At 46.0% G+C, this 22,352-nt stretch overlaps 1 protein-coding gene across 3 annotated transcripts in view; it reads left to right on the forward strand.

Annotated features, from left to right (window-relative positions):
* Positions 1-20,427, forward strand: part of GANC (glucosidase alpha, neutral C) — a 93,555-nt gene extending 73,128 nt beyond the window's left edge. For all 3 annotated transcript variants that reach the window (XM_068253445.1, XM_068253447.1, XM_068253446.1), the window contains 3 exons: positions 144-256; positions 5,664-5,767; positions 12,796-20,427. In XM_068253445.1, coding sequence (XP_068109546.1) covers positions 144-256; positions 5,664-5,767; positions 12,796-12,902 — 324 coding nt within the window. In that variant the 3' untranslated portion in view covers positions 12,903-20,427. The remainder of the gene's footprint in view (positions 1-143; positions 257-5,663; positions 5,768-12,795) is intronic.
* The last annotated feature ends 1,925 nt before the right edge of the window (positions 20,428-22,352 follow it).

Raw genomic sequence — 22,352 nt, forward strand, 5'->3', positions numbered from 1 at the left:
TGCAGTTAAGCAGCTACCTGGAACCCCATTGTCTCTGGTAAAAACTGAATAGGGACCTTTGCAGACTCACTTTAAAAAGACCATTGAGTAAAACGCTTTGAATATACCTAGGCTTTTTTAACCTAGATTGTCCATTTCTACAGGACTTAGCGGTGGGGGAGCTGTATGTTGATGATGGTCATTCCATGAAGTACCTGCATGAATACAAGTACATCCACAGGAGATTTACATTTTCTGGAAATGTCTTGTCCTCAAGGTAAAGTGTATTTTTACTGCTAATGGTGTTTCTTTTGAAGGATTTCCATAAAAAGGCTCCCTTGAATCACAGACATGGTCATTTCTATGTAAGTACAAGCAAAAAAAGAAAGGTGGCCAGATAGCTTTTCGCTGATTTCCTTAGGTTCAGTCAACTCTTAATATCTGGTGCAAAAGGGATCATTACTTCCATCTAGAAAAATAATGATCCCTGTGACACTGTGTGGTCATAGAAATGTGGTGACTGCCGTAGATCTAAATAGTGTCTTAAGATCAGTGGATCAGGGAATGGAGCATTGGAAAGGAAAGAGGTGGGAGCATCACCCCAGAGAATACTATCTGACTTATGTCATTTTCGTAAATGCCAATACTGACAGATATAACTTGGATGCATGCACATCAAGTGATGAATATCTGAGGGTCTAGGACAGCGCTGTCCAACTGGCGGCCCGCGGGCCGCATCCGGCCCGCCAGGCCTCCAGCTGCGGCCCGCTCGTCTCCCTGAGTTGCAGGCATGGCTTCCGCTATAGGCGCCATGCCTGCAATCTCAAAACGCGCACTTTCCCGTGTCCCCGCTGGCCTGCATCAGCGCTGTCCTCTCCCGTGTCCCTGCTGGCGCTGCCTTAGCTCAGACCTCACAGATCGCGGCGACTGAAGAGAGCAGAGTGCGCATGTGTAGTACCCGCATACACGGAGTACTTCACATGCGGACGTGACATCATTTGTCACTTCCGCATGTGAAGTTCCTCCGCGCGGGTGCTGTGCGCACTCTGCTCTCTTCAGTCACCGCGATCTGTGAGGTCTGAGCTGAGGCAGCGCCAGCGGGGACACGGGAGAGGACAGCGCTGATGACAGGTAACGGGGACTGGACACCTCGCTATCTAACTTGGGGGGCACCTGTCTCTAACTTGGGGGGCACATGTCACTATCTAGCTGGGGGGCACCTGTCACTATCTAACTTGGGGGGCACCTGTCTCTATCTAACTTGGGGGGCACCTGTCTCTATCTAACTTGGGGGGCACATGTCACTATCTAGCTGGGGGGCACCTGTCACTACCTCAGCTGGGGGGACACCTGTCACTAACTGGGAGGCGCCTGTCACTACCTCAGCTGGGGGGACACCTGTCACTATCTAACTGGGGGGCACCTGTCACTACCTCAGCTGGCCACACCACAGCATCACCGCCAGCCCGGCCACAGCATCACCGCAAGGCCTTTCAGCCCGCACATCATCCCCAATCCAGCCAAAAACACTATTGCCAGGCACAGCAGCCAGTAGAGGAGAATTTAAAAGCCAGGTGAGAGGTGTCAACCTTATTAAGGGGGCATTCTGCCTATTTATGTGAAATGCTGTCTATTTATGTGCCTCATGATTGCTGAATTTGTCTTCTTGGGTGCCTCATGATTTGTTGGGGGCATCATGATTGCTGAATTTGTCTTGTTGGGGGCCTCAAGATTGCTGAATGTGTCTTGTTGGGAGCCTCATGATTTGTTGGGGGCCTCATGATTGCTAAATTTGTCTTGTTGGGGGCATCATGATTGCTGTTGCCACTTTGCGATAAAGTGAGTTTTGGGTTGCAGTTTGGGCACTCGGCTTCCAAAAGGTTTGCCACCACTGTCCTGATCTAATGTCCCACATTGCTAACTTCATGTAAATTTGTCTCCACCCGTGGCCACACCCACATTCTGGTCCATGGCCACACCCATTTTTCGGCGCCGCTCTACGCAGAACGGTACCCTTGTTTTTCAGCGCGCGCAACTTCAATGACCTCTTGAATTGCATTTTGTGGGGATCTGCTGCCAATTGCATTGCATTTTGTGGAAAGTGCTGTCAATCTAATTGTCCTTTAATTGCATTTTTTTTTACTGCGGGGGGGGGGGGGGGGGGTGCGGCTCCAGCAAGAACCTTCAGCCCTCCACCATGGGGTCAGAAAAAAAAATGGCCCTCCATGCCCATGAAGTTGGACAGCACTGGTCTAGGAGATTATTTTGTCATCCTGTATTCTGATTTTGACTTTAAAGTGTACCAGAGATCAGCTAAAGTGGAGAATCGATACTTACCCAGGGCTTCCTCCCGCCCCATAAAAACATGCGAGTTCCTCGCCATCTTCCCGCAGTCTGCTGTTCAGCCACAGTAACTTGCTCAGTTGCGTCCAGTCTGGGTCTTCTGCGCATGCGCTGACCGACTGCTACTGCACAGTAGACCCAGGCTGATGTCACTGAGCAAGTTACCGGGGCTGATTGCGGCTGAATGGCAGACGGCAGGAGGACAGCGAGTGATTCACACGTGTTTATGAAGCAGGAGGAGGCCAGATTCTTTACTTTAGTTTATTTCTGGTTTCCGCTAAGGCCCGGTTCACACTTGCACAGATGAAAAATTGATCTGTGTAAAAACTGATCGTTGGAACGGATCATTTTTTAAAATACATCAGTTTTCCATCTGTGACCCTCCGTTCCGTTAGCGCCCTGTTGATTCGAAAAAATCGCTGCAGACCCAAACTTGCTGTCTGTTTGGCTTAACTGATCCGTTCTAACGGAACAATGTGAACAATCCTATTATAGGATCCTTTCCCCTCCGTTAGGATCCGGTCTGTTTAGCTCCGCTACACGGACTGTTTTTAAAGTGCCACTGAAGCGGGAAAAAAAAGTATGATATAATGCAGTGCTGTCCAACTTCATGGGCATGGAGGGCCATTTTTTTTTCTGACCCCATGGTGGAGGGCCGAAGGTTCTTGCTGGAGCCGCAGCCCCCCCCCGCAGTAAAAAAAATGCAATTAAAGGACAATTAGATTGGCAGCACTTTCCACAAAATGCAATGCAATTGGCAGCAGATCCCCACAAAATGCAATTCAAGAGGTCATTGAAGTTGCGCACGCTGAAAAACAAGGGTACCGTTCTGCGTAGAGCGGCGCGCGTAGCGCGGCGCGCCGAAAAATGGGTGTGGCCATGGACCAGAATGTGGGTGTGGCCACGGGTGGAGACAAATTTACATGAAGTTAGCAATGTGGGACATTAGATCAGGACAGTGGTGGCAAACCTTTTGGAAGCCGAGTGCCCAAACTGCAACCCAAAACTCACTTTATCGCAAAGTGGCAACAGCAATCATGATGCCCCCAACAAGACAAATTTAGCAATCATGAGGCCCCCAACAAATCATGAGGCTCCCAACAAGACACATTCAGCAATCTTGAGGCCCCCAACAAGACAAATTCAGCAATCATGATGCCCCCAACAAATCATGAGGCACCCAAGAAGACAAATTCAGCAATCACGAGGCACATAAATAGACAGCATTTCACATAAATAGGCAGAATGCCCCCTTAATATGGTTGACACCTCTCACCTGGCTTTTAAATTCTCCTCTACTGGCTGCTGTGCCTGGCAATAGTGTTTTTGGCTGGATTGGGGATGATGTGTGGGCTGAAAGGCCTTGCGGTGATGCTGTGGCCGGGCTGGCGGTGATGCTGTGGTGTGGCCAGCTGAGGTAGTGACAGGTGCCCCCCAGTTAGATAGTGACAGGTGTCCCCCCAGCTGAGGTAGTGACAGGTGCCTCCCAGTTAGATAGTGACAGGTGTCCCCACAGCTGAGGTAGTGACAGGTGCCCCCAGTTAGATAGTGACAGGTGCCCCCCAAGTTAGATAGTGACAGGTACCCCCCAAGTTAGAGACAGGTGCCCCCCAGCTAGATAGTGACATGTGCCCCCCAAGTTAGAGACAGGTGCCCCCCAAGTTAGATAGCGAGGTGTCCAGTCCCCGTTACCTGTCATCAGCGCTGTCCTCTCCCGTGTCCCCGCTGGCGCTGCCTCAGCTCAGACCTCATAGATCGCGGCGACTGAAGAGAGCAGAGTGCGCATAGCACCCGCGCGGAGGAACTTCACATGCGGAAGGGACAAATGATGTCACGTCCGCATGTGAAGTACTCCGTGTATGCGGGTACTACACATGCGCACTCTGCTCTCTTCAGTCGCCGCGATCTGTGAGGTCTGAGCTAAGGCAGCGCCAGCGGGGACACGGGAGAGGACAGCGCTGATGCAGGCCAGCGGGGACACGGGAAAGTGGGCGTTTTGAGATTGCAGGCATGGCGCCTATAGCGGAAGCCATGCCTGCAACTCAGGGAGACGAGCGGGCCGCAGCTGGAGGCCTGGCGGGCCGGATGCGGCCCGCGGGCCGCCAGTTGGACAGCGCTGATATAATGAATTGTATGTGTAGTGCAAATAATGAATAGAATATTAGTAGCAAAGAAAAGAGTCTCACATTTTTATTTTCAGTTTTATAGCTTTTTTTATAACATTGCATCATTCTCTAATATTTTAAGTTTACAAACTACACTCTGCATTTTAAACTTTGAAACAGAGCAGAGCTAATGACACTTCCCTGCAGTAAAATCTTATCTGAAGCAGTCTTATTGTTTCTTTGTTGTATAAATGCTTCAGGAAATAGCATTGCTGAGAGCTCTTTTACATAGATAACAACTGACATTTTTTTTATTGCTTTTTGTACTGAAAAAAATACATACACATGCTGTTCCATTCTGGGACCTGTAGTCCTGCCATCCACACAGTTTAACTTGAAGTGATTTGCATTGCGTTTTTTTTGGCACATTTTTGATGCATCACTTTTTTTTCTCTCCCTCCCTGGTCCAGCATCCAGGCAAACTTTGCTCACTAATCTATGTGCTAGCAACACTTTTCTAACAGTATTATATACATTTCCAATTATTTATCCTATGCATAAGGAAGCACTTTATTTCACTCATTTCTGTACTACAAATTGATGTTGGTTGCACTATTAGAGACACTGAAACGACAAAAAAATTATGATATAATGATTTGTATGTGTAGTACAGCTAAGAAATAAAACATTAGGAGCAGAGACATGAGTCTAATATTGTTTCCCGTATAGTAAGAGTTAAGAAACTCCAGTTGTTATCTATGCAAAAAAAAACATTGGGCTCCACTACTTTCAAAGTCTCAGAGAGCTCTGTTTTCTGAAGCTTGTTATCTCAACTGTCACTCACAGTATCTTCTTTTTCACTTCAGAGGACAGTTCAGTAGTTCACTGGCCTGCTGAATGCTGAGTGTTGTGTAAACTGCAAATCTTAGATAATGATGTAATGTTATAGAAACACTATATAACTGAAAATAAAAATATGACAGATCTCTCTCCAATCAGATTCGATCAGAGAGAGATCTGTCTCTTGGACGATCTGTCAATATAATGTCCGATGTATAGGCACTTTAAGATGTTAAGATCACCATGCAAAATGCAGTGTCCCTCATAATAAATATCTGTAATAAAAAAAGAGATATCTTAGGTTTGTGGTACATTTCTGCTCTAATTTCAATCACATTTTGAAAGAGCTCTTTGGAAAATTGACCATAAGTGATTGCAGTTCTTCTCCCTACTTAGATCTGCAGATAAAGAAGGTCAGTTCTCAGTGGATCATATCCTAGAAAAAGTGCTAATATTAGGCTTGAAGAAATCACCTTCTGAAGTCACTGTGTATTGTTCTGGTAAGCATTAGATTTAGATCCTATTTTTTTTTTTTGTTTCCTATGTGATCATTAAGTAATGTAAGAAGGAACATTACATTGCAGTCATACACCTAACACTGCCCCCTCTGTTCCATATACTAAAATTGCAAGATACTTTAGCAAAGGTCTATATCAAATGCAAAAGCTTTACATGACGCCTTGGCTTGAGTTTTTATACCTATAAAACACTTTTTTTCATTTCAGTTAATTGGTACTTTTTCCAGGCTGGAGCAGATAAAAGAGGCTACATGCTTCCTAATTCTGTAGATGGTGTTAGGTGAACACACCATTACTAGAGAAGAGGAAGTAGCAAAGATGCCCATGACCCCACAGGTTTACACACAGTCCTCATGGTTTCCTATTTTGTTAATACACGATAGTACTCTTTAGAGTCCCACATGTTCAGAGCCTAAACACACCAGATCAAACCTGGGCAATCAGGACTAAAAGGAGTAATCCAAGTTACATAGTATAAACAGGGATAACAGAGGTGCCAAAATAGGATAAAATTTAGTTAAAACCAATTAAGAGGAGGGAAATGGGTGGATTCACCTCCCCCAAGTATAAGAATGACCAGGCCAAATTAAGCCATTTAAAGTGCAACAATATTTATTTAAAACAATTCTACGATATGATGCAACGCGTTTCACGGGCCAACATCCCGCCCCATCAGGCAATTGAACAAGCAGAACACGATTGTAGGTCAGTACGTGCCTCTGTCTGGCCATACAATATTAGCCATACAGACCCCCCTTATGATCTGTTCGAGAAAAGGAAAAGATTTCTCCTGGGAAGGTGGGTATCAGCTATTGATTGGGATGAAGTTCAATTCTTGGTTACGATTTCTCTTTAACAGAGTCAGGTATGAGCACAGCCCTGTGCCCTGCTGTGTGAATGTTTCACTTTCCTCTTCATTACCAATGTTGACTGACCTCATAATTATTTGTATCCAAACTGCTCCTGATCGATCCCGTTGTCGGATGGACGGGAAATTGTATTATGTGTACCCAGCATGATGTCCTACCATATTATTATATTGTATACTGCGTGTCTGAGGAAGACCTTTCAGGAATCCCCCCTTTGAAAACCTGTGTTTGCCCCTGCACGTCTTCTAAACCAAAGTCATGCAGGTATCAAGAGCCCCTCTATATTTACACATTGCTGCTCTCTCCAGTTTATACAGACCTACAGAAGAAAATGTGCACATAGCATAATATTGTTTATAAAGGCAAAGCACTTCACCAGATGTTAGTAATTTCAACTGTGCTCTCACCCCATGCCAAATACAACACTCCCTTGATTCTCAGGAGCTCAACAGATTCTGAGCAACTCAAATATTAGGCGGATTTAAAGGGGATCTGACCGGAAAATAAACTTATGATATAATGATTTGTGTGTAGTACATCTAAGAAATAAAACATTAAACTACATCTACACGTGCCGATGACGTGCCGATGTTACTTATCAATTGAGCCGCTAATGCGGCTCGGATCTTGCCACCGCCGATTCCCTGCTCGTTCCCCGCGAGGGGACAGTGGCAGGGAATTGAGCGGAAGATAAGCGGCGCCGGCGGGGTCGAGCGGGGAATCGAATCCGGCGCGGGCGAGCGGGGAAGCGGCTGGTACACGCGGGGATGTGGAAGAGGCGATCCGGCAGCTAATCGAGCCGCCGGATCGCCTCGTGTAGACGGGGCTTTAAAGTCTAATATGGTTTCCAGTACAGGAAGAGTTAAGAAATTCCAGTTGTTATCTAAGCAAAAGAGCTTATCTGAGCTCCATGTCTTTCAAAGTCTCAGAGAGCTGTCTTTTGAAGCTTATTATCTCAAGTGTCTGTCACTGTATTTTGTTTTCTCTGCAGAGTAAAGTTCAAAAGTTCACTAGCCTGCTCTATGAAATCATTTAGAATGCTGAGTGTAGTTTGTAAACTGCAAATATTAGAGAATGATGCAATGTTATAAAAAAACAACCTATATAACTGAAAATAAAAATATGACACCATTTTCTTTGTTACTAATGTTCTATTAATTATCCTTACTACACATACAATTCATTATATCATAATTTTTTTTTCGCTTCAGTGTCACTTTAACGCTTAAACAGACTCCACTTCAAGGCATTGCTTTCAAATTCTGGGGCGTCCTTTCCCTACCCTCTCCCACTGCTGGTGCTTGTCTGTGGCTATCATTTTGAACCTCCTCTGTTTCTACTAAGCTGTATCAGGCAATTAAATTTAGACAGTGAATAAGGGCTGTGTTGAGTTATTTTGATAGGACAGCAAAGTAACAGCTTGTTATACAAGCTGAACACTTACTACTTTACATTGTATCAAAGTGTCATTACAAAAATGTGAAATTGTAATATATTACATATAGAGAAAGAGAAGAGAGAGAATTAATATGAAAGAGATTGAATAAATGAGAATATTGTTTTTTTTTCCTTCTGAGCATCAGTGTAATACTAGGAGTTTACAGGTGATATAATTGTAATTATACATGAGCTTGATATATGGTGTAATTATATTAGAATCAGGGCCGGCCCGCTCATGAGGCGGGGTGAAACATTTGCCTCAGGCGGCAAACTTCTAAGGGCGGCACCCGCCCGGGAGGGCCGGCTGCCGAGCCGGAGGGGTAGCCGGCAGGTCGCGGGTATTGGGCCTAGCGGTGGGGAGGGGGGTCGGACCCCCCTCCCTCGCCTGGGTCCCCCGATCTGCGCTCCCCTCCAGCCTGTAATTAGGAAGCCGCTGCCAGATCGTAAGAGGCACGGGCGGGGAGGACTCACCTTTTCTGCGTTCCAGCGAGCGCTCCACTGACGTCACTTCCTGCATCGCCGCCCACTGTATTGTAAGTGGACGGCGATGCAGGAAGTGACGTCAGTGGAGCGCACAATGGAACGCGGATAAGGTGAGTCCTCCCCGCCCGTGCCTCTTACGATCTGGCAGCGGCTTCCTAATTACAGGCTGGAGGGGAGCGCAGATCGGGGGACCCAGGCGAGGGAGGAGGGGGTCCGACCCCCCTCCCCACCGCTAGGCCCAATACCCCCGACCTTCCCGCTACCCCTCCGGGGGGGGGGGGGGGGGCGGCGGCTAGCAGCAGCTCTCTCCTAAATTTGCCTCAGGCGGCAAGAAGTCTAGGGCCGGCCCTGATTAGAATGGACATGCTGCATGTAGTGTGATATTAAAATGTGTATAAATCAGTGCTTAAAGGGAGCCAGAGACGAACGCATTTTAAAAATGAAAGAAAGATGTTATACATACCTGGGGCGTCCTCCAGCCCCATAAGTCAGGATCGCTCCCACGCCGCCGTCCTCCGCTGCCTCTATCGCCTGTACGCCTATCGCCTGTACGGGGTCCTATCACTTCCGCCGGATCCGGCCAGTTGTACGCATGTGCTCCCTCCGGCTCTGTACGCATGTGCATGAGGGAGCCCACTGCGCTTGCGTCTACTGGCTCGACTGGCCAAAATGACTGGACCCGGTAGCAATGTTTCTCCTCATCAAAAACCGTTAACTATTAGTCAAAGATAACATAATTAAACACAAAATGCAGTTTTAAATGATGGTTTTTATTATTTAGTGAGAAAAAAACCTCGAAACCTACATGGCCCTGTGTGAAAAAGAAATTGCCCCCTGAACCTAATAACTGGTTGGGCCACCCTTAGCAGCAATAACTGCAATCAAGCGTTTGCGATAACTTGCAACGAGTCTTTTACAGTGCTCAGGAGGAATTTTGGCCCACTCATCTTTGCAGAATTGTTGTAATTCAGCTTTATTTGAGGGTTTTCTAGCATGAACTGCCTTTTTAAAGGTCATGCCACAACATCTCAATAGGATTCAGGTCAGGACTTTGACTAGGCCACTCCAAAGTCTTCATTTTGTTTTTCTTCAGCCATTCAGAGGTGGATTTGCTGGTGTGTTTTGGGTCATTGTCCTGCTGCAGCACCCAAGATCGCTTCAGCTTGAGTTGACGAACAGATGGCCGGACATTCTCCTTCAGGATTTTTTGGTAGACAGTAGAATTCATGGTTCCATCTATCACAGCAAGCCTTCCAGGTCCGGAAGCAGCAAAACAACCCCAGACCATCACACTACCACCACCATATTTTACTGTTGGTATGATGTTCTTTTGCTGAAATGCTGTGTTACTTCTACGCCAGATGTAACGGGACACGCACCTTCCAAAAAGTTCAACTTTTGTCTCGTCGGTCCACAAGGTATTTTCTCAAACGTCTTGGCAATCATTGAGATGTTTTTTAGCAAAATTGAGATGAGCCTTAATGGTTTTTTTGCTTAAAAGTGGTTTGCGCCTTGGATATCTGCCATGCAGGCGGTTTTTGCCCAGTCTCTTTCCTATGGTGGAGTCGTGAATACTGACCTTAATTGAGGCAAGTGAGGCCTGCAGTTCTTTAGATGTTGTCCTGGGGTCTTTTCTGATGAGTTTTCTCTGCACTCTTGGGGTAATGTTGGTCGGCCGGCCGGCCACTCCTGGGAAGGTTCATCGCTGTTCCATGTTTTTGCCATTTGTGGATAATGGCTTTCACTGTGGTTCGCTGGAGTCCCAAAGCTTTAGAAATGGCTTTATAACCTTTACCAGACTGATAGATCTCAATTATTTTTGTTCTCATTTGTTCCTGCATTTCTTTGGATCTTGGCATGATGTCTAGCTTTTGAGGTGCTTTTGGCCTACTTCTCTGTGTCAGATAGCTCCTATTTAAGTGATTTCTTGATTGAAACAGGTATGGCAGTAATCAGGCCTGGGGGTGACTACAGAAATTGAACCCAGGCGTGATAAACCACAGTTAAAGTGGTCTAACACCCAGCATTTCAACTTTGCCTTAAAAGATTGCTTACAGCTTAGAAACTATTATGCCAGATTTTTTTTTAGCAGAAATTCACTGAATGGATTAAACATGACATTTAAGTGCTGCATTTAGCTAGAAATCTTCCTCTGTGCTTAGGTTTAGTTACAAATGTATCTATTTACAATGTTGAGCCTCATCTACATGCGTAGATGAGGCTGCGATCCGGCGGCTCGATTAGCCGCCGGATCGCCTCTTCCGCGTGCCCGCGCGTCCCTGCTCGCCGCACGTGCGCCGCATTCGATTCCCCGCTCGTCCCCGCCGGCGCCGCTTATCTTCCGCTCGATTCCCTGCCATTGTCCCCTCGCGGGGAGTGAGCAGGGAATCGGCGGTGAGGAGACCCGTCCTGTCGGATCTTATCAATCAAGCCGCTGATGCGGCTCGATTGATAAGGAGCAACGCGGCCGCCTCTGCGTGTGTAGATGCGGCTTAATAAACAAACACCTCTCTGAGAGAACAAAGAGGGCTTCCCCTGCAGGCTTTTCAGAGGTCTATTTGCAAACAAAGATACATTTGTAACTAAAGGGATGCGGATTCCTAGTTAAATCCAACACTAAAATGTCATGTTTAACCCATTCAGTGAATTTCTGCTTAAAAAAAATCTGGCATAATAGTTTCTAAGCTGTAAGCAATCTTTTAAAGCAAAGTTGTAATGATGGGTGTTAAACCGCTTTAAGTTATTTTTTTAGCAAAGGGGGCAATCACTTTTTCACACAGGGCCATGTAGATTTGGAGGTTTTTTCTCACTAAATAATAAAAACCATCATTTAAAACTGCATTTTGTGTTCAATTATGTTATCTTTGACTAATAGTCAACAGTTTTTGATAACCAGAAACATTTAAGTGTGACAAACATGCAAAAGAATAAGAAATCAGGAAGGGGGCAAATAGTTTTTCACACCACTGTATGTTATTTTATTGTCTCTGGTTCTCTTTAACCACTTCAGGATTCTGCGTACGCATAAGTACGCCCCTGAATCCTGAAGCGGTTTTCCATGGACGAGCGGACGTTCCATGTCAGTTCACGGAGGGTGTCTCCGTGAACACCCTGCGAGCCTCCGATCGCGGCTCGCAGGGTAAATGTAAACACGCGGGGAAGATCTTCCCCGCTGTTTACATACATACAGCGCTGCTGCGCAGCAGCGCCGTAGAGGAGATCGGCGATCCCCGGCCTCTGATTGGCCGAGGATCGCCAGCATCTGATAGGCTGAAGCCTATCTGAGGCGGCGCAAGACGGATTTCCGTCCTGCACAGCCCATAATGAAGAGGGGAGGGAGGGAAGGAGGCAGAGGGATGAATAGCGCTTCTGAGGGGGCTTTGAGGAGCCCCCCCCCCCCTGCTAGGCACAGCAGCGCGGCAGCGATCAGACCCCCCCAGCAGGACATCCCCCTAGTGGGGAAAAAGGTGGGAAGTCTGATCGCCCTGCCTGCTATCCGATCTGTGCTGCGGGCTGAAGAGCCCCCGCAGCACAGATCATCCAAACCACCCGAAACCCGGAAGTGGTTAAAGGGCATGTCCAGGCTCTTTAAAAAAAAAAGAAAAGAAAAGAAAATATCTACTTACCTGGGGCCTCCTCCAACCCCTGGCAGCCAACATGTCCCATGCTGCAGCTCCGCTCTCAGCCGCCAGCCCAGGGTCCCAACCTGCCCAGTACACTCCGGACAATGTGGACTTGATTGACAGAGGCGCAGTAGAGGATGACCTCGTGAGGTCATCCTCACTGGGGCCGGCTGCTGAGAGTGGAGCTGCAGCGTGGGACATGTCGGGTGCCGGGGCTTTGAGGGAGTGATGGGAAAGCTTTGGACTATCCAGAGGGCTCCCTCTATGTAGATACTGTAAGTATCTAACTTTTTTTTTGTCTTAATATAAGACCCTGATTGGATAATGCAATATACTGTACTTGCATAATTGATTTTCAGTCTGTTTCTTAATACTAGGGTAACCTCCTGTATATGGTGACCTCGGGTTCACTGTTACTCTGTGCTGTACTCTACAAGGTGTACCGATTCTGCTGTTTCTAGTTTTTTCTTCTCATCACTTTTGTTTGTCTGTGTATATATGTATTTTTTTTCAAGTGATAAGTGCAAAAATGGTGAGAATATTCTCTCCATTCCGTTACATTGTCTGCTTGATGTCTCTTTATGCTCCTTTCTAGGAGGACAGAAAACAACAGAGTTTATCTACAACAGTCAACTGTGCCTCCTAAACTTGGAGAAGCTGGCCCTGCAAGTCAACTCGGACTGGGAGATCCACATAAAATGATGCTTCTGTCTCTGCTGCACTTAATTTCCTGGGAGATACCACATTTTAAGGTTCAGCCTGTCACATTTAATACATATGATAGTAGATTTGCAGAAATTAGCAAAACACACAGTTTGTAGCATTGCACATCTATATTTTCCGATAAATATAATGAAACAACCTGTTGACTAGCTCTTGTAGGAGGAGAGTGCCAGGAGAGTGGGATTTCCTTCCCCAGCACAGGGGGGATCTATTGACCCTCACCTACATTATCCCTTTGTTAAAAGAAATTACATCTCTGTGGCCAGTAAAGATGGCCAATTAATGCATAATTATTCTATGCAATTTATATGTAGCCTGGAACTGGACCAACCAACTGCATTTTGGATTGGCCCAAGTCCAAGCTGCATATAATTTGCATGATTATTGGTTGCTATGGCACCATTGGTTGCTATAGCCATGGCGATTATTAGTTAATATGGCAACCAATGGTCACCATGGCAACTGTCGCCATAGCAACCCAGTCCTTAAAGGGGCAGAGGCTGCTGGTACCGAAGTGGTTAGGAGAAGCAAAGTTGTCTTCATGTACAAAATTTGCAACTTCGGCAACAACTTGGCAACAGACGCCATAGCAACCAATAATGGCCATGGCAAAAGTTTCCATAGCAACCAATAATCGCCATGGCAACAGTCTGCATAGCAACCAATAATCACCATGGCAACGGTTGCCATAGCAACCAATAATCCCCAAGGAAACTGTCATCATAGCAACCAATCGCCATGGCATCGGTTGCCATGGCAACCGGCAGCATAGCAACCAATAATCGCCATGGCAACGGTTTCCATAGCAACCAATGATTGCCATGGCAACCACCAGCTTAGCAATGAATAATCGCCATGGCAACGGTTTCCATAGCAACCAATGATTGCCATGGCAACCACCAGCTTAGCAATGAATAATCGCCATGGCAACGAATGCCATAGCAACCAATGATCGCCATGACAATCGTCAGCATAGCAACCAATAATCGCCATGGCAACGGTCGCCATAGCAACCAATGATCGCCATGGCTATGGCAGCATAGCAAGCAATAATCGCCATGGCAATGGTTGCCATAGCAACCAATAATCGGCATGGCAACGGTCTCCATAGCAACCAATAATCGCAATGGCAACGGTTGCCATAGCAACCAATAATCACCATGGCAACCGTCAGCATAGCAACCAATAATCGTCATGGCAACGGTTGCCATAGCAACCAATAATTGCCATGGCAACGATTGCCATAGCAACCAATGATCGCCATGGCAGCATAGCAACTAATAATCGCCATGGCAACCTTTGCCATAGCAACCAGTAATCGCCATGGCAACGGTCTCCATAGCAACCATTAATCACCATAGCAACCAATGATCGCCATGGCTACGGCAGCATAGCACCCAATAATCGGCATGGCAACGGTTGCCATAGCAACCAATGATCGCCTTGACAACCATCAGCATAGCAACCAATAATCGCCATGGCAACGGTTGCCATAGCAACCAATAATTGCCCTAGCAACCAATAATCGCCATGGCAACCGTCAGCATAGCAACCAATAATCGCCACGGCAGCGGTTGCCATAGCAACCAATAATCGCCATCGCAACCATCAGCATAGCAACCAATAATCCCCATGGAAACTGTCATCACAGCAACCAATCGCCATGGCATCGGTTGCCATGGCAACCGTCAGCATAGCAACCAATAATCGCCACGGCAGCGGTTGCCATAGCAACCAATAATCGCCATGGCAACCATCAGCATAGCAACCAATAATCGCCATGGCAACGGTTTCCATAGCAACCAATGATTGCCATGGCAACCACCAGCTTAGCAACGAATAATCGATCTCCATGACAACCGTCAGCATAGCAACCAATAATCGCCATGGCAACGGTTTCCATAGCAACCAATGATTGCCATGGCAACCACCAGCTTAGCAATGAATAATCGCCATGGCAACGGTTTCCATAGCAACCAATGATTGCCATGGCAACCACCAGCTTAGCAATGAATAATCGCCATGGCAACGAATGCCATAGCAACCAATGATCGCCATGACAATCGTCAGCATAGCAACCAATAATCGCCATGGCAACGGTCGCCATAGCAACCAATGATCGCCATGGCTATGGCAGCATAGCAAGCAATAATCGTCATGGCAATGGTTGCCATAGCAACCAATAATCGGCATGGCAACGGTCTCCATAGCAACCAATAATCGCAATGGCAACGGTTGCCATAGCAACCAATAATCACCATGGCAACCGTCAGCATAGCAACCAATAATCGTCATGGCAACGGTTGCCATAGCAACCAATAATTGCCATGGCAACGATTGCCATAGCAACCAATGATCGCCATGGCAGCATAGCAACTAATAATCGCCATGGCAACCTTTGCCATAGCAACCAGTAATCGCCATGGCAACGGTCTCCATAGCAACCATTAATCACCATAGCAACCAATGATCGCCATGGCTACGGCAGCATAGCACCCAATAATCGGCATGGCAACGGTTGCCATAGCAACCAATGATCGCCTTGACAACCATCAGCATAGCAACCAATAATCGCCATGGCAACAGTTGCCATAGCAACCAATAATTGCCATAGCAACCAATAATCGCCATGGCAACCGTCAGCATAGCAACCAATAATCGCCACGGCAGCGGTTGCCATAGCAACCAATAATCGCCATCGCAACCATCAGCATAGCAACCAATAATCCCCATGGAAACTGTCATCACAGCAACCAATCGCCATGGCATCGGTTGCCATGGCAACCGTCAGCATAGCAACCAATAATCGCCACGGCAGCGGTTGCCATAGCAACCAATAATCGCCATGGCAACCATCAGCATAGCAACCAATAATCGCCATGGCAACGGTTTCCATAGCAACCAATGATTGCCATGGCAACCACCAGCTTAGCAACGAATAATCGATCTCCATGACAACCGTCAGCATAGCAACCAATAATCGCCATGGCAACGGTCGCCATAGCAACCAATGATCGCCATGGCTATGGCAGCATAGCAAGCAATAATCGTCATGGCAATGGTTGCCATAGCAACCAATAATCGGCATGGCAACGGTCTCCATAGCAACCAATAATCGCCATGGCAGCATAGCAATTAATAATCGCCATGGCAACCGTTGCCATAGCAACCAATAATCGCCATGCCAACGGTCTCCATAGCAACCATTAATCACCATAGCAACCAATGATCGCCATGGCTGCGGCAGCATAGCACCCAATAATCGCCATGGCAACGGTTGCCATAGCAACCAATGATTGCCTTGATAACCATCAGCATAGCAACCAATAATCGCCATGGCAACGGTTGCCATAGCAACCAATAATTGCCATAGCAACCAATAATCGCCATGACAACCGTCAGCATAGCAACCAATAATCGCTACGGCAGCGGTTGCCATAGCAACCAATAATCGCCATCGCAACCATCAGCATAGCAACCAATAATCGCCATGGCAACGGTTTCCATAGCAACCAATGATTGCCATGGCAACCACCAGCTTAGCAACGAATAATCGCCATGGCAACGAATGCCATAGCAATCAATGATCGCCATGACAACCGTCAGCATAGCAACCAATAATCGCCATGGCAACGGTTGCCATAGCAACCAATGATCGCCATGGCTTTGGCAGCATAGCAAGCAATAATTGGCATGGCAATGGTTGCCATAGCAACCAATAATCGGCATGGCAACGGTCTCCATAGCAACCAATAATCGCAATGGCAACGGTTGCCATAGCAACCAATAATCATCACCATGGCAACTGTCAGCATAGCAACCAATAATCGTCATGGCAACGGTTGCCATAGCAACCAATAATTGCCATGGCAATGGTTGCCATAGCAACCAATGATCGCCATGGCAGCATAGCAACTAATAATCGCCATGGCAACCGTTGCCATAGCAACCAATAATCGCCATGGCAACGGTCTCCATGGCAACCATTAATCACCATAGCAACCAATGATCGCCATGGGTACGGCAGCATAGCGCCCAATAATCGCCATGGCAATGGTTGCCATAGCAACCAATGATCGCCTTGACAACCATCAGCATAGCAACCAATACTCGCCATGGCAACGGTTGCCATAGCAACCAATAATTGCCATAGCAACCAATAATCGCCATGGCAACCGTCAGCATAGCAACCAATAATCGCCATGGCAACGTCAGCATAGCAACCAATAATCGACATAGCAACCGTCGCCATAGCAACCAATGGTTGCCATGGTAACATTTGCCATAGCAACCAATAATCGCTATGGCAACGGTCACCATAGCAACCAATGATCGCCGTGACAACCATCGCCATAGCAACCCATAATCGCCATGGCAACCGTCAGCATAGCAACCAATAATCGCCACGGCAGCGGTTGCCATAGCAACCAATAATCGCCATCGCAACCATCAGCATAGCAACCAATAATCCCCATGGAAACTGTCATCACAGCAACCAATCGCCATGGCATCGGTTGCCATGGCAACCGTCAGCATAGCAACCAATAATCGCCACGGCAGCGGTTGCCATAGCAACCAATAATCGCCATCGCAACCATCAGCATAGCAACCAATAATCGCCATGGCAACGGTTTCCATAGCAACCAATGATTGCCATGGCAACCACCAGCTTAGCAACGAATAATCGATCGCCATGACAACCGTCAGCATAGCAACCAATAATCGCCATGGCAACGGTCGCCATAGCAACCAATGATCGCCATGGCTATGGCAGCATAGCAAGCAATAATCGTCATGGCAATGGTTGCCATAGCAACCAATAATCGGCATGGTAACGGTCTCCATAGCAACCAATAATCGCCATGGCAGCATAGCAATTAATAATCGCCATGGCAACCGTTGCCATAGCAACCAATAATCGCCATGGCAACGGTCTCCATAGCAACCATTAATCACCATAGCAACCAATGATCGCCATGGCTACGGCAGCATAGCACCCAATAATCACCATAGCAACCAATGATTGCCTTGATAACCATAGCAACCAATGATTGCCTTGATAACCATCAGCATAGCAACCAATAATCGCCATGGCAACGGTTGCCATAGCAACCAATAATTGCCATAGCAACCAATAATCGCCATGACAACCGTCAGCATAGCAACCAATAATCGCTACGGCAGCGGTTGCCATAGCAACCAATAATCGCCATCGCAACCATCAGCATAGCAACCAATAATCGCCATGGCAACGGTTTCCATAGCAACCAATGATTGCCATGGCAACCACCAGCTTAGCAACGAATAATCGCCATGGCAAGGAATGCCATAGCAATCAATGATCGCCATGACAACCGTCAGCATAGCAACCAATAATCGCCATGGTAACGGTCGCCATAGCAACCAATGATCGCCATGGCTTTGGCAGCATAGCAAGCAATAATTGGCATGGCAACGGTCTCCATAGCAACCAATAATCGCAATGGCAACGGTTGCCATAGCAACCAATAATCATCACCATGGCAACTGTCAGCATAGCAACCAATAATCGTCATGGCAACGGTTGCCATAGCAACCAATAATTGCCATGGCAATGGTTGCCATAGCAACCAATGATCGCCATGGCAGCATAGCAACTAATAATCGCCATGGCAACCGTTGCCATAGCAACCAATAATCGCCATGGCAACGGTCTCCATGGCAACCATTAATCACCATAGCAACCAATGATCGCCATGGGTACGGCAGCATAGCACCCAATAATCGCCATGGCAACGGTTGCCATAGCAACCAATGATCGCCTTGACAACCATCAGCATAGCAACCAATAATCGCCATGGCAACGGTTGCCATAGCAACCAATAATTGCCATAGCAACCAATAATCGCCATGGCAACCGTCAGCATAGCAACCAATAATCGCCATGGCAACGTCAGCATAGCAACCAATAATCGACATAGCAACCGTCGCCATAGCAACCAATGGTTGCCATGGTAACATTTGCCATAGCAACCAATAATCGCTATGGCAACGGTCACCATAGCAACCAATGATCGCCGTGACAACCATCGCCATAGCAACCCATAATCGCCATGGCAACTGTCGCTATGCAAAGCAGTGGTCACCATGGCAACGGTCACCATAGCAACCAATATAATCGCAATAGCAACCAATAATCGCGATGGCAACGGTCGACATAGCAACCAGTAATCGTCATGGCAATGGTCGTTATTAACCAATGGTCGCCTCTTTTATGTAACTATTTTATAAGGATACTGGGGATTGGGTGGCTAGGCTGAAGTGTTTTAACCACTTGAGGACCACAGTCTTTCTACCCCTTAAAGGGGAACTGAAGAGAGAGGTATTTGGAGGCTGCCATGTTTATTTCCTTTTAAGCAATACCAGTTGCCTGGCAGCCCTGCTGATCCTCTGCCTCTAATACTATTAGCCATAGCCCCTGAACAAGCATGCAGCAGATCAGGTGTTTCAGACTTTAAAGTCAAATCTGGCAAGACTAGCTGCATGCTTGTTTCTGGTGTTATTCAGATACTACTGCAGAGAAAAAGATCAGCAGGGCTGCCAGGCAACTGGTATTGATTAAAAGGAAATAAATATGGCAGCCTCCATATACCTCTTACTTCAGTTCCCCTTTAAAGAGGAGCTGTTAGGTATAAGGTCTCAGAGAAAATAAACACATATATCAGTAGCTAAATATAGGCTGTACTTACATTACATATGCATTTCACTGTCCACGTTTGGATTTCACAGAAGTTTTATATAGTATTTGCTGAGAATGATGCTCCTGACAGCTTATGGCAGGTTCCATGTTTGTCTGTCTCCTATGAAGCCAAATGTGTCCTCATGTCCTGCCTGCTTCCTGATCACAGAAAAGCTTGTACTGAATAACACTAGTGTGCAGTGAATATTAATTAGCCATGTGGCTAGGAACAATAGCGGACTCCTGCAGTGTACTCTTCTGGGAGATTTATCAGTGCTGTGCGCTGGACTGAGTTACATGCTATTGTTACTTGACCCTGTAACTTCTCATTAGCAGCCGAGGGGAGAGGCTCAGAATGCTTTGCAGTATGGTATGCGGCTTGCGTCTGCTAGGGAATAACAGCTTTGCTGATAAGCACACATCAAATGTAAGAGAGATTTTTATCTTCACTAATGCCTTTTTGGCTTCCTTCTAAACTGTTTAACACAGGAGAATAGAGGTTTAAATTAGCTTTTGTAGCCTGACAGTTACTCTTTAAGGACCAGAGCCTTTTTTTCCATTCAGACCACTGCAGCTTTCACGGTTTATTGCTCGGTCATACAACCTACCTTAAATCAATTTTCCCTCCTTTTCTTGTCACTAATACAGCTTTCTTTTGGTGCTATTTGATTGCTGCTGTGATTTTTAGTTTTTGTTATATTCATCAAAAAAGACATGAATTTTGTCAAAAAAATGATTTTTTTAACTTTCTGTGCTGACATTTTTCAAATAAAGTAAAATTTCTATATACCGTACATTTTTGTCCAAATTTATTCTGCTAGATGTCTTTGATTAAAAAAAATCCAATAAGTGTATATTTATTGGTTTAGGTAAAAGTTATAGTGTTTACAAACTATGGTGCCAAAAGTGAATTTTCCCATTTTGAAGCATCTCTGACTTTTCTGACCACCTGTCAGGTTTCATGAGGTGCTAAAATTCCAGGATAGTATAAATACCCCCCAAATGACCCCATTTTGGAAAGAAGACATCCCAAAGTATTCATTGAGAGGCATGGTGAGTTCATAGAAGATTTTATTTTTTGTCACAAGTTAGCGGAAAATGACACTTTGAAACAAAAATAAAACAAAAAAAAAGTTTCCATTTCTGCTAACTTGTGACAAAAAAAAAGAAATCTGCCACAGACTCACCACGCCCCTCTCTGAATACCTTGGGGTGTCTACTTTCCAAAACGGGGTCATTTGTGGGGTGTGTTTACTGTCTTGGCATTTTGGGGGGTGCTAAATTGTAAGCACCCCTGTAAAGCCTAAAGGTGCTCATAGGACGTTGGGCCCCTTAGCGCACCTAGGCTGCAAAAAGGGGCACACGTGGTATTGCCGTACTTAGGAGAAGTAGTATAATGTGTTTTGGGGTGTATTTTTACACATACCCATGCTGGGTGGGAGAAATATCTCTGTAAATGAGATTTTTTTTACACACAATTGTCCATTTACAGAGAGATTTCTCCCACCCAGCATGGGCATGTGTAAAAATACACCCCAAAACACATTATACTACTCCTCCTAAAAAGGCGATACCACATGTGTAACACTTTTTTGTAGCCTGGGCGTGCTAAGGGGCCCAACGTCCTATGAGTACCTTTAGGATTTCACAGGTCATTTTGAGGCATTTGGTTTCTAGACTACTCCTCACGCTTTAGGGCCCCTAAAATGCCAGGGCAGTATAGGAACCCCACAAATGACCCCATTTTAGAAAGAAGACACCCCAAGGTATTCTGTTAGGAGTATAGTGAGTTCATAGAAGATTTTATTTTTTGTCACAAGTTAGCGGAAATAGATTTTTACTGTTTTTTTTTTCACAAAGTGTCATTTTCCGCTAACTTGTGACAAAAAAAATAAAATCTTCTATGAGCTCACCATACTCCTAACGGAATACCTTGGGGTGTCTTCCTTCTAAAATGGGGCCACTTGTGGGGTTCCTATACTGCACTGGCATTTTAGGGGCCCTAAAGCGTGAGGTCGAGTCTAGAAACCAAATCCTTCAAAATAACCTGTGAAATCCTAAAGGTACTCATTGGACTTTGGGCCCCTTAGCGCGCCTAGGCTGCAAAAAAATGTCACACGTGGTATCGCCATACTCCGGAGAAGTACAATAATGTGTTTTGTGGTGTATTTTTACATATACCCATGTTGGGTGGGAGAAATATCTCTGTAAATGACAATTTTTTTGATTTTTTTACACACAATTGTCCATTTACAAAGATATTTCTCCCACCCAGCATGGGTATGTGTAAAAATGCACCCCAAAACACATTATACTACTTCTCCTGAGTACGGCGATACCACATGTGTGACACTTTTTTTGCAGCCTTGGTGCGCTAAGCGGCCCAAAGTCCAATGAGTACCTTTAGGATTTCACAGGTCATTTTTAAGCATTTGGTTTCTAGACTACTCCTCACGCTTTAGGGCCCCTAAAATGCCAGGGCAGTATTGGAACCCCACAAGTGACCCCATTTTAGAAAGAAGACACCCCAAGGTATTCCATTAGGAGTATGGTGAGTTCATAGAAGATTTTATTTTTTGTCAAAAGTTAGCGGAAATTGATTTTTATTGTTTTTTTTCACAAAGTGTCATTTTCCACTAACTTGTGACAAAAAATAAAATCTTCTACAAACTCACCATACAACTAACGGAATACCTTGGGGTGTCTTCTTT

Source organism: Hyperolius riggenbachi, chromosome 9, assembly GCF_040937935.1.
Source record: "Hyperolius riggenbachi isolate aHypRig1 chromosome 9, aHypRig1.pri, whole genome shotgun sequence".
In the NCBI taxonomy this organism is placed as follows: domain Eukaryota; kingdom Metazoa; phylum Chordata; class Amphibia; order Anura; family Hyperoliidae; genus Hyperolius; species Hyperolius riggenbachi.